The 14,027-nt window shown below is 34.2% G+C and overlaps 1 protein-coding gene across 1 annotated transcript; it reads right to left on the bottom strand.

Moving 5' to 3' along the window:
- Positions 1 to 11,627: 11,627 nt before the first annotated feature.
- Positions 11,628 to 12,077, bottom strand: LOC103450013 (protein SMALL AUXIN UP-REGULATED RNA 54). Its single transcript, XM_008389330.4, has one exon. The coding sequence runs from the start codon at positions 12,075 to 12,077 to the stop codon at positions 11,628 to 11,630; it is 450 nt and encodes a 149-aa protein (XP_008387552.1).
- Positions 12,078 to 14,027: the final 1,950 nt, after the last annotated feature.

Genomic DNA, 14,027 nt, shown 5'->3' with positions numbered 1-14,027 from the left:
TGACACAAAATGAAAGGATAAAGAGAAAGTTATAACACAAAGTGAAAGGAAAAGGGAAAGTTATGACACAAAGTGAAAGGGAAAGGGAAAGGGAAAGGGAAAGGGAAAGGGAAAGTTATGACACAAAGTGAAAGGGAAAGAGAAAGTTTGATGCAACAAGGGGACATGGAAGGGAACACATGGCTCCAAATTCTTCCCTCCTTCATGACTTAATTCCTTCATCTTCTTAGCACATTCCTAGTCTCTTTTGGTCTTCAAATTCGTCCATCCACCTTGCTCCATGCATGTGCTATCCATTCTAAGCCCAAAACTGCTCCAAAATACCCCAAAATACACTTTCTTGCCACTTTAGCCCTTTGGATAAACACACGAAAATAGCTTAAAATAATAAAATAACTAGGAACTAACAACATAAATGTCAAGAAACAAGCTAACTAAGTCGCATAAATATGCTCCTATCACTTAGGAAACGATTGCTTAAAATCTCATAAAAGTCTTTTTCTTCCAAGGCATGTATGCCACACATCAAGTACTAGGAAGATTGAAATAAATTGCAAATGAGTCTGAATTGTCCTGGAGAATTACAATATTTAGGAAAAATGTTGTAAACCAAAATTTTAAAATTTCACCAAATGAAAAAAGACCTTAAAGTAGCATAGGAAGTAGGACTATAAAAGAAAAATACACGCAAGAATTTGATAGATTCAAATTCCTATCTTAGTCGTAATCATTCAAAATTGCAGCAAAATTTTATAGTTGAACAAAATGGAAATGAAAATAAGATTGTTTTCTTATCTTTTAACTTGATGCATTATTCTTACATTTGTTCAAATAGTAGGCTTTGTAGCATGCACTGTTGCTTCTTTTTACCCATTCATTAATCTGGAAGTTTTGAATGTATTTATACGTTGACGATCTGATGTGTATTTAATCTTTTACTTGATTTAATTCACACTACATGTTTTCAACCTAAAGAAGTATCCTAAGAGCATCTCCAAAGGATATGTCAAATATAGTATGTCAAAATTTTATTTGATGTCTGATGTGGCAAATTGAATACAAGTGCTAAATCTTCTTCTTTTCCAATGGATTTGTCAAATATTTATTTTATTATTCTATTGGACCTAGAGTTACATTAACTATTAAAAAATAATCAAAATTAGTTTTAGTTTGTATTCTATTGGTTGTTAATAGGACTCATGCATTAAAAAATTAAATTAAATTAAATATATTTGACACCTTTGTTTGATTTCAAAAAAGGCAGATAGAAAGTAAGGAGTCAAATGACTCACATGCCACATAATATATGACATATTCATTGGAGAACACTTGAATGTCTTTTAATCTTATTTGTCATATTTGACATCTCCTTTGGAAATAGTCTAATTAGTTTACTTTCCACTACATACAAACTCATTCATGAAACATGTTTTCAACATAAAAACCATACAATTAACACATAGTAATCGTCATTTTTCATCAAATTTTGTCTCTTGATAGAGATGATTAAGACTTGCACATTAGAATCCACCACCTCTAATATAATAAAGTATACTACAAACCTAAGAAAATGTTGCGTAAAATCTCATATAAGTTTCTTTCTTTCAAAGCATGTATGTCACGCATCAAGTACTTGGAAGATTGAAATAAACTGCAAATGAGTCTGAATTGTCCCTGAGAACTATAATGTTCAAAGAAAATGTTGTGAAGCAAATTTTTAAAATTTCCCAAAATGAAAAATGATCTTAAGGTAGCACAGGAAGTAAGACTAGAAAAGAAAAACACTTGCACGAATTCAACAAATTCAAATTCCCATCTCAAACATAATCATTCAATATTGCAACAAAATATTATGGATGAACAAAATGGAAATGAAAATAAGATTGTTTTCTTATATTTTTACTTGATGCATTCTTCTTACATTTGTTCAAATACTAGGCTTTGTGGCATGCACTGTTGCTTCTTTTTACCCTTCAAATGTACTTTTAAGTTGATAGTCTGATGTGCATTTCACCTTTACTTGATTGAATTCACCTGTACTTGGAGGATTGAAATAAACTGCAAATGAGTCTAAATTGTCCTGAAAAAAACTACAATGTTAGGAAAAACGTTATGAAGCAAAGTTTTTAAATTTCATCAAATGAAAAAGGACATTAATGTAGCACAAGAAGTAGGACCACAACAGATAAATACTTGCACGAATTTGACAGATTCAAATTCCTATCTCAGTCGTAATCATTCAATATTACAACAAAATATTATGGATGAACAACATAAAAATGAAAATAAAATTGTCTTCTTATCTTTTAACTTGATGCATTCTTCTTACTTTTGTTCAAATAGTAAGCTTTGTGGCATGCAATGTTGCTTATTTTTACCCTTTCATCAATCTGGAAGTTTTGAATGAACTTTTACGTTGACAGTCTAATGTGCATTTTGCCTTTTACTTGCTTTAATTCACACTGCATGTTTTCAATCTCAAGAAGCATCCTAATTAGTCCCTTGTCCGCTACATACAAACTCATTCATGAAACATGTTTTCAAAGAGAAAAATAGTAGAAGAATTTGATGTTAATGTAAAACTTCTTGATTAAAAATATTTTCTTGCTGAAGAATGAGTTGGGCATTTTGAGAGATATAGTTGAAGGAATGTTGAGTATTTTGAAAGACTTGGTTGAAAATGCATTCTCAGCAAGGAAGGGGAGTTAGGCACTTTTGTAGGTTTGTCTTGTCATAGAGGACGGAGGTCGACATATATAATGTTCTTTCCAATAGTAAATAGTGGTGTCGTTGGCGCCATATCCAAACTTGTCGACAACAGTAGTGTAGCTAGAACTATAAAATTCACCCGTTTCGACCTTTTCAAAGATATTTTAGCAGAGTTGCCCATGGTATCCTGAAATCTGAGATATGCATTTGTAAATACCAATGAACTTTATTAAGGAAAATCTCGAGTTTTGAAATTTGAGGAAGGGTGACCCTTTGATTTTTGGGCAAGTAGCACGTTGCCTCTCCTTTTATAAAGTCCACCATTTGAGGAGGGGTGACCCTTTGAGTTTTCCTAAGTCCACCATTTTCTTATTCCCAAAGGGAAGAAAGTGAGGTATGATGGAACTTGTGATAATTAATTCATTCCATATAAACATATGTTCACACAAAGTGTTAAAACTTCAAGTTCTCAATATTATGTATATTTTGAACTTCAGGTCAAGACATTAAACATATGTACTTGAAATTTATTCACAATATCAACAATATTAGAGCCTTTAGGTTCTTATTTTTGAAATTCATGCTCATACTTAATTGTACATGGATTAAGAAACTTATGATCCTCATTTACATAATTCAAGGAACTTCTGGCCCTCATGTAATAGAGCTTATGGCTTTCATTTAATTTAGTTGAGGAAATGTAGCTCTCTCAATTGATTTAGAAAAAATACTTCAGGTTTTAATTTTGATCAAAGAACTTCGGGTCCGATCTTCTTATATGATTAGAATCAAGGAACTTCAGGTTCTGGTATATACTCATCCTAACAAGATATTGTACAATAAATAAATCATTGCAAAGGGCAATAATTTCACTTACTGTAAACAAATTACTTTAAATAATATAACTTGTCACAAGGGATTTTATTCAACATATTCACATAAATATCAAAACTTAAAAATAACGACTGCTTTATGAGAAGGACGATAATGCCGCACCATTCATATATATATATATATATATATATATATATATATATATATATATATATATATATGTATGTATGTATGTATGTATGTTAATATAGGAAGAGCAATAAATTGCCCAATTCACCATGTGCTTGTGTGTGTGTATATATATAAGATGGGCAATAATACTGCACTCATCATAATAATTAAAATATATATAATAAAACAAAGACAAAGAGTAGGACATTGTCTCCCTTTTTTTGGTTCTCCTCACCGTACAATCACTAAACACATTTTTTTTAGGAAAATTAATGAAAAAGGCTTCAAATCTTTGTATTTTAATATAAAAAAATCATTCACTAACTTTATTTAATGATAAGGGACAAAATAATAAATACACATGCATTGGTGCGTATACACCCCACCCCACCCCCCATTTTCACTGTGTTCTCCCTATTGTCTGCTATCATTAACACATTATTATTATTATTATTATTATTATTATTATTATTTTGCTTAGAATAAAAGAAAGACTTCAAATTGAATTACATTTTTCCAGTTTTATTTTTGGGGTGTTGTTTCCCAATAGTAGTCAAGATGACAAGAGATTTTTCAATGTGCCTTGAACATGGAGTGATACACCATGTCTCTATACAAGTGGTGAGATTCTTGTGTTCAAAAATAAAATTTCTCATCACTTACATAATAACACGTGGTGTATAAAGTTAAGATTGTAGGTGGAGAAGAAGAGGAAGCCGCAGATGGGCAGACAATAGAAGAAAATTAAGTAATTGGTGTAGAAAGTTAAGAAATTGAAGAGATACAGAAAAAAAAATTTGATCAGTATCAAAGAAAATTAGAAGAAAATGTGCTTGGAAGGTGAGAATGTGCCAAGAAAATTCAAGAATAGGAGAGAGAAGAATGTAGTACCGTTAAGTTTCATAAATATTGTAGTACCGTTAAATTTCATAAACAATGTAGTACCGTTAAATTTCATAAACAGTGTAGTACCATTAAGTTTCATAAACAATGTAGAAAATTTCATAAACAGTTTGTGTGAGGATGCGTGGATCCGTGCGTCTGATTTTTTTAATATTAAAATTATGCATTTTTCATTAAAATTTAAGTTCTTTTGTCATTTTTATTAAAATTTAAGGATTTTTCATTAAAATTTAAAAATTTTAATTAAATAAAGCTACAACATAATTTTTTATTAAAATAAACTTAATCCAAGCTCTTTTTATGAAAGTTTTTTTTTTTTTTCTTTCTAGTTGGTGAACTAGTACCAACTCCCCTTTTTGCTCCTATTGCCGACACTTTAATTCACAATCTTATTTTCCTTTTTTTTCTTATTCTTTTTTTTCTATATGTTTGAATCCGATTTTACATTATTGACTCGTGCAATTAAAGTCGTTGAATAAACAGAGTTTTAAATCGTTAGATGAGACAATTGATGAGATAATTTTAATTAGTGTTTGGACATAATATTGTGAGTTTTAATCATAATAATTCTCTCCTAATAATATATTAATTATCTAAACTTAATCTCAGCTGATTGTTTACAGATGGATGAAGGATTACCCCTTGACAAGTCAAATATGAGTTGATGACAGCTTAGCAATACGAACGTGGTGGCAAGCAGCACAAAGTGCTTGTCGGTTTTTGGATGGTGGTGATGATAGTTCAAGTCCACGCCAACAATTGAATGGTTTGAAAAAAAATGAGATGGTGATGTGATAAGGGTAGATTGGTTGAAGGGATAAGGGTGCAGAGGTTAACGGGTACCTTAAACTTTAGTATATGATTATCATATACTTAATTATTTATCACGTATCATTTTATTTAATTTTGATTAACTTTTTTAAAATTAAAAAATAATATTTAATGTAAAAATTATTTAAAATTAAATGAAATGACACATAATAAATAATTAAATGTATAACCAGCGTCTATTGGCGAGCAAAATGCTCCGAGGTAATATGCAGGCATACAAAGTGAAGATTGATGTGATAAAGTCACGTGGAAGGCTTCTGAGCCTATCTTTCCATCTTTTAAGGAAAAGCCTAAAGAAAAGTTTTGTCCTATCTTAGAGATTTTCAAACGGCTGAAGGATTTGGTATGCAGGGTGATTGGTTACTTCCAAGCAGGTGATCTCCCACAAAATTAGAGTTGAAATTGGATTCTATAAGATAGGCAGGCCATGCCAAGCAAAAATATGACTACTATAAATACAAGGGTCATGTAACAGAGAAAGACCTCCAACACAATATATAAATCTATTATGCACAATTTATCGCTCTACATGAACTCTCTCATCTTTGAGAAAACATTGACCTTCCTAACTTCGTCAAACATATCTTCCAATTTGAATAAACAGCTCGAAGTTCGGTTGACTATCTATCCAAGTCTCTGTCCAAGGGATCTCTGAGTCCTTGTCGAAAGGGGTCATCTCATCAGTATCTTGGCGAGTGAGGTATTACCAGGTTACGTTGTTCGGCAAATTGAAAATCAAACCTATTTTATTATTGAATATTCACAAGTGCATTTTAGAGTTTAGCACTTCGATTGACACACCCCGACCGAGATCAAGGCATGCTAGCCTGAAGGAAATTTTGTGAAAAACATGTTCATTTGAGCCACATCTATATAGCATGCAATTAACAATTAAAGGCGGAATCATGCTTGCATGCACTCAAAACAAAACATTACCCATGAAATTCAAAGCCTAGTAGATTGGTGAACCTTGACTCAACTTAAAACAACATTTGTTAGTTGAGAAATTATACCTTTGTAGATTTCTCTTTGCATAAGCAAAGGCTAACCACCCAAAGAGAGGGCCTTCATTCCTTGCATCTTAGATCTATGGATTTGGATGGATGAAATGGTTCTCCAAGTTCCCAAAATTGAGAACCTCTAAGTCTCTTCACCAAGGTTAGATTGGAGAAGAAATGAGTGACCTTGGAGTAGTAAGATTGCTAGCTAAACCCTCCAAGGAGGCCGGCCACTTTAGAGAGAAATGAGAGCTTATGTTCTCATCCTTTCCCCAAAAGAAAAGCCTTAAATGAATTTTGGCTATAAAGTCATATTTATACCTTTATTCATTGGAGTGGCAAACTTGTAATTAAAGCAAGTTCACTACCCTTCCTCTAAATGGCCGGCCATAGGGTTTCATTGGGCTTTTAAGGCCTTTGTGAATTATTTGTCATTAAGTTGTCATACAACTTAAGTCAATGGGCTTGACGTTCGAAGCCCATTGGGCCTTGAGGCCCAAAACTAACCCGTGGTCTTTTAACGAACTTGATTCGTTTGATTAATTAACATATTAATTAATCCTTGCCATAAATAATTAAACCATTTAATTATTCTTACTCATCTCCATTGTTTCTTCAATCTCTACCTTACACGGTGTACGATCCATTAGGTTCCTTTTAGCGAGGCAGTGGGCGATTAAAACCATTTCAAATCGATTGTGAATTGAAACTTACTTTCAATTCTCCCTTTAGTGATTATACACGTTTAGGGCTTCCACAAACCATGAGTGACACCTAGTAGCATATCATGGTTACCCAAGCTAATCAGAAGAGGTGGATAACCTATTCAATTTAGGATTACAAATGCAATACGGTCTTTCTCTAATACAATACTCTTGATCACATTGTTTGGTTTGATAGTTTATTCATGTCTACTAACCAATGTGATTCGTGTGCTTATATGATTACCTTGAATGTGATTTGGAACGACTTCCTAAATCTCATTCATACTCTGGCCAGAGATTCTTAATCATATCATAGAGTATTCTCCCCCAAACAGTTTGAAGGTTAGAGATCTCTTGTTGCGCATTCACTTGCCTCCATGGCTAAGTGGCTTAACCCCGACGATGCCGTGGACACCCACGGATGGGGTGACTTTGACATAATCAAAGATCAAGTACCTAACCACAAGACAACTATGATGCCTCAGGTCAAATGACTACTTTGCATTATCCTAACCATGAGTTCTCATGTGACATGAATATGAGAACTCTTCGTTGATCGTGTTCAGTGAACTCATTCTCTATTGAGCACCTACGTACTTGTCTTGATGTCACACACACCAATGACTCGAGACTAGTCACTCTCCCTGAGAAAAGACACAGCACGTACTGATCTCAACGGACTGTCAATGCCCAATTGGCAATCCTATGATCAGGAACGTTTAGGATGTGTCTACGAAAGAATGGTCTCATGAATCTAACTTCTTTAGATCGCATTCTCCCAATCACATATTCCTTGGACTTATCGTTTAAGCGTATAACATTTATATGAGATGGCTCAAACAATAATATTTGCCCTTGATATTAAACTAGATTAGTTTAACACGTGAAATGTCCGTAAAGTATCATCATATGATTGGTTTTAGGGCACATTTCCAACATAGCCGTCACGTGAGGGTGACGTAGCTATGTGCACAGTGCGGAAGCGATAAAGATAAGAGTTATACGAATAAATTAAAATCGAATGCTACTAATGTGCACTAATAAACAGGAAGTGCTAGGAGTGAAGTACAAGTGTAAATACTCCTATTCAGAGCAAAGAAAGTCTAGGTGCGGTCCAGTAGGACAAGTACTAATTATACAGTAGCATAAGATGTCCTACAATTATTTAGATATGTCAGAAGAGCCGAAATCCTCGTACCCAGCAACGGCAAGCTTACCTAAAACCTGAAGGGGCCCAAAACAGAAAACGTGAGTGGGCAAAAAATGTTTTACAAAACCATTTCATTTCTCAACATTTCTAACCCATCGCCATAAAACATGTATAATTTCCCACAAATAGAGTATAAGCATATACATAAATATATATGAGAATATATCAACTCAAATCATGCTTCACAATATCATTTTCAAATGTATGCCATGCCAAGATATAACAGAATAAGTAATTCAGGTGAGAATAGTTTCATGGAAATACAATATATTAGCCGGAACCCCTATGGAAGTCTGTACGGCTGAATTCATAGTTCAATAATCAAATCTAGCCGGAGTCACTATAATGACCTATACGGCACTCTACTGCACATGAGTCGGAACCAATGAAAGGGTCTGTATGACAAGACTGGGTGTTATATAAATATGCTCAATACTACTCTCTCATAATAACTAGGCGATAAATCACTAGTCACCTACGAGTTGGAACCACCTATGATGGTCTGTACGACAAAATTATGCACCTAAATTGGATCCAATGTGAGCATATGGTGTGGGAGGTGACATTATAAGCAGGCATGTGCCATATCTCTGACTAATCACTAACATCGGGGTGTAGGTTTATAAGCTCAACGTTATTCAATCACATGCCATTAATCAATAACTTCTCATACAATGCTCAAATGGGGTGTTTGAATATACCAGTGTGATCTACATAACCTCATGAACATCCCCATATTTTTAGAAAAATTTTCTGACCACCCACACGCCGGCCAAGGCACGGCCAGACACGCCGCCCACGTGCAGGGACCCTAACTGAATCCCTTAACCTCGTTAGGAATATTCCGTAGAATATTTTGTCAAATAGTAACGGAAACTGTTAAAATTAACTAACGCCGTTGGAATATTCAGTCATCCCTAACCTCGAACCTTCGGCGACCGTCGTCGGCACCGGAAACTGGGAAATTTTTCTAAACCTTATATCTCAGTCGATTTTCATCCAAATTTCATGAAATCGGTGTCAAATTAAAGCTCTCAACTTGTAGAACATTCCCATACCTGTTTTAAGACTTAAATCTCATGGAATCTCGCCGGAGAATTTCGAGAGAAACCGGCCAAGCTTGAAACTGACGATCCTGACGTTCAAATCGCTTGGTTTTTCTTTTTCGAGCTTCGTGAGGACCTTCTAAAGCTTCCTGTGAACTTAAAATCCACTGAACCTTCACATTTACGTGTGCATGAACAGTGCACCAAATCAGAGGTTAGAGTTCTCGGGGCTTTCAGGTCCTAAAAATAGCATATATGAACTCAGGGACAAGCAAGGAGTTCAATTCTTACCTTCTCAACGTCGATATGTGCGTGAAATGCTTACGGTTTGTATAGAAAATAGAAGAAAATCGTAAGGGATGAGAGAGAGTGCACAGGAAAAAAGAGAGAGAGAGAGAGAGAGAGAGAGAGAGAGTGAGAGAAAATGTGTATGTGTGTGTGGCACACGTGGTCCTCAACCAAAACCAATACACATTTTAATTCCTAAGTGTTCCAAAGATTAGGGGGAAAATGCAAGTTTGGACCCCCATCAACATGCATCACACAACGCAACACTCACCTCCAAGGGTAAAATAGTCAATTCAAGTCAACGATAATTTATTTCGGGACGGGCTGTGACACCGATGGCCGAACCACATTTACGATCAAGACACTTATCTCTTTTGAGTATTTGTGTGCATACAGTCCGGTATTGATTCGGCGCACTTATATTTTCACAAATATAATTGAAGCAGCCAAGCCCAGTGCAGACAATTCTTAAACTTCACATTGACTAACAGCCTTGTCTATGAGCTCTAGAACCTAAAGGCTGAAATGAGTTCCTTTCTCGGCCGCGATTGCTCGAATAAGAAGTCAGTAGCACGTTCAACACCACCACCACCATATTTCATTCACTCACCGATCAAGCTGAGTCGGCGAGTTGGCACGCCCTGCATCAACCTAAGGACGTAGTTAGCTCATTAGCTATTCGGCTTGTGCGTCACGTATGGTTGGTAGTTTTTAGAGTCAACATTATCATTTTCTTCTTTATCATTGAATTTTGCATTATCTTCTTCAAGTTAAGGTTGCACTATTATCTTCATTCATTCTCTTTATATCTGTGCTTTTTGCTTCTGCCAATGATAATAACAGGCTTACAACAAGATAACTTGTTTTAAGAAAATTAGTTGTATTGGGGGTTGAGGATAAAATATTAAAATAAGAAGATTTTCTTATATGTGAGATTCCCGCCGATAGAGGTGAGAAGTAGGTAATGCTTCATCATATCCATGTCATTTTGCTTACTGCTGATACGAGAGATTGTCGTGCTGATAATGTGTAGTAAAATAAACAATATATATCTATAATGGCATATAAAGTAAAAAATATAGAATATTTAAGAGGTTCGACAAGTGTACCTATGTTCTAGAACAACAACAATAGTTTCTTTCATTATTTGAAATAATAAGAGTACAAAGACAACTTTTACTATTTATGTCCCCTCTGTAGCCTTGGTATACTTTATCTGAATTTCTCTATTGTGATGTGTTATATCTAGAACATTTAATTGAGTTGGTTTTATAAGCAAATGGATGAGTTAGTATGATTCAAAACCCACTGTCCCATACTTTAGTGTTTTCCACAGTCATGTCTTTTTCATGGACTAATACAAGGAGTCCTCACAGAGCATTCCTTGATGAACTACTCATCTTTTTCTTCTTTTTTATTTTTTATTTTTAAGTTTTTAATTATATAAAAATTGTTTTTATTATTTAAATATTCTTATTACAAATGATAATATTTAATTAAACTTTTGGGACTCAGTTATGTGCCAAGTCAGCACATAACATAATTTTTGATAGAATTTCGACGCAAGGATTGCATTGATTTGCGAAAATCCATTTTCAGAGACTACATTGATTAATTTTCAATTTCAAATACCATATTGACAAGGTGAATTAATTTCAAAAACCATCTTAATAAGGTGTATCAATTTCACATACCATTGGTGATAAAAACTCGTATTTATAAGACCATCCACATTTACAACAATATTTTAAATATCATGATCAATTATTGTCATCCCCAAACCCACCATTACTGCCGGCAGAAATCACATAATATAGCATCAATTTCCCATTATTTCCATGTAGAAGTTTGTTCTACATTCAGTGCAAAACATACAGAAATGTAGGGAATAATTAGATAAATAAATTACACAAATTTCTGCAAAAGAAGCTAGCTAGTATCCTTGTATAACTGCAAAATTAATATTATTAGATGTTCTACTACTCTTCTTCCTCCTGCATGTTTGTAAGATTTTCTGCAATTCTTGAGGCCTGCAAGGAATTGCAAGAGCACCTTTCTGCTCAAATCCGTACTCTTCCTTGGCCTCTTCCAATAACCTCAAAAATTCAGGGTTACTCAACGACTCCAGTTTAACAACAAACCTCTCTGCTTCATTACCCTTCACTGCAAAAACTGTAAAGTGACCTTCTTTTACGTCTTTCGGCACCACCGTCGCCACTTCTGAATCTTCGTCGAAATCATTGTGACGAGGGTGGTGATCGTGAGGGCCTCTTGATGCCAAGATTGAGAGACCCTTGTGCACTAGCTTCCCAATGAGCAGCCTCAGCATCATCAAACCTCGATCCTCGGCTTTCTTCGATCCGCAGTTCTTCTCCGTAGACATTTTTAGGGTTAAGTAGTAGACCTCAGGCTGCTGGATAGGTTTTGGTTTTTTGGATGAGTGATGTCGATTTCTATGGAGGATGGGGATTTATAGTAGGTTTCGTGAAGGAAACTCGAATGGGAAAAGAACGAAGTTTCTGTTTCAGTGTGACGACATGTTGGTTAATGCAAACGCGGGCTCGGTCGCTTCCACGTGTCCTTTCGCAGAAGGGTTTTTGATCTGACGGTCAAACTTTAGGGATGACACGAAATTGACACGGATGTTGTGCTGGTGGACTTTTAGTTTGACCATCGTATTCCCCAACATCAAATATGAAACATAAAATTGACACGAATATTGGACCAAAATACATGACAAATAATAAACAAAGAGGTGAATTAAACGTGCTACATAATCCGGTTGAAGTAATGTTAGGGAGATTAAATTTGTAGGTAAAATTTTGAAAATTAAATGACATGGAAACTAGGCCAGGCAAACGGGTCGTGTCTGTCTTGTTCGTGTTGTTTTCGTGTAACACCTGTTATCTTAACAGGTCGTGTCGTGTCACACCTATTATCTTAACAGGTCCTTAACAGGTCGGGTCACTTTACTCAACGGGTAAAATGACCCGACCCATTATAACCTGTTAAGAAAAAAAAAAATTTCCTTAAATTTGCACATGCCATACTTTGCCACATAAATATTACTTCAAAACATTAAAACACATAAGATTTTAGGGGTATAAAATTGTTAAATTAATGTATATAATTATTATAGTTTATTCATACTCATTAAGTATAACATAAGATTTTGTGGTTTCCACTAGTGTAATTTTTTAAATTGAACATCGAATTCATTCACTATATTCATATAGGATCAAAGAGTGTAGCTGTAAAAAATTATCAAAATCGGAGTTAAAATAACCATTAAATCATGATTTTTCTATTTATAACTGTCGAAAGGTTTTGTCCCGTTACTTGGTATATGTTTGTTTTTTGCAATTTTTGGCGTATGTGATCTCAAAGTATATACAAACATGTTTAACAGTTGGATCATTGAAACTATTTTTGTAGAATGAGTATCTCATCAAAACAATAGATTCACTAACACTTAGGAGTTTATTCATAATTTCATTAAGTATAACAAGATTTTGTGGTATCCACTAGTGTAAATATTTTAAATTGAAGATGGAATTCATTCATCGTATTCATATAGGGTCAATGAGTGTAGCTGTAAAGAATCATCAAAGTCGGAGTTAAAATAACCGTTAAATTGTGATTTTTCTTTTTATAACTGTCGAAAAGTTTTGTCCCGTTACTTGATCTCCGAATGTTTGTTTTTTGCAATTTTTGGCGTATGCGATCTCAAAGTATATACAAACATGTTTGACAGTTGGATCGTTGAAACTAGTTTCGTAGAATGCGTATCCCATCAAAACAATAGATTCACTAACACTTAAGAGTTTATTTATACTTTCATTAAGTATAACATAAGATTTTGTGGTACGCACTAGTATAAATATTTTGAATTGAAGATCGAATTCATTCATTATATTCATATAGGGTCAAGGAGTGTAGCTGTAAAGAATCATCAAAATCGGAGTTAAAATAACCGTTAAATCGTGATTTTTCTTTTTCTAACCGTTGAAAATTTTTGTCCCGTTACTTGATCTCTGAATGTTTGTTTTTATGCAATTTTTGGCGTATGCGATCTCGAAGTATATACAAACATGTTTGACGGTTGGATCGTTGAAACTAGTTTCGTAGAATGCGTATCCCATCAAAACAATAGATTCACTAACACTTAAAGAGTTTATTCATACTTTCATTAAGTATAACATAAGATTTTGTAGTATCCACTAGTGTAAATATTTTAAATTGACGATCAAATTCATTCATTGCATTCATATAGGGTCAAGGAATGTGGCTGTAAAGAATCATCAAAATCGGAGTTAAAATAACTTTTAAATCG

The sequence above is a fragment of the Malus domestica genome, chromosome 12 (genome assembly GCF_042453785.1).
Source record: "Malus domestica chromosome 12, GDT2T_hap1".
Taxonomy (NCBI): domain Eukaryota; kingdom Viridiplantae; phylum Streptophyta; class Magnoliopsida; order Rosales; family Rosaceae; genus Malus; species Malus domestica.
This window is presented reverse-complemented; position numbering and strand designations above follow the sequence as displayed.

Coding starts and splice junctions, on each gene's coding strand:
- LOC103450013 (XM_008389330.4), bottom strand. CDS start 12,077: ATGTCTACGGAGAAGAACTGCGGATCGAAGAAAGCCGAGGATCGAGGT.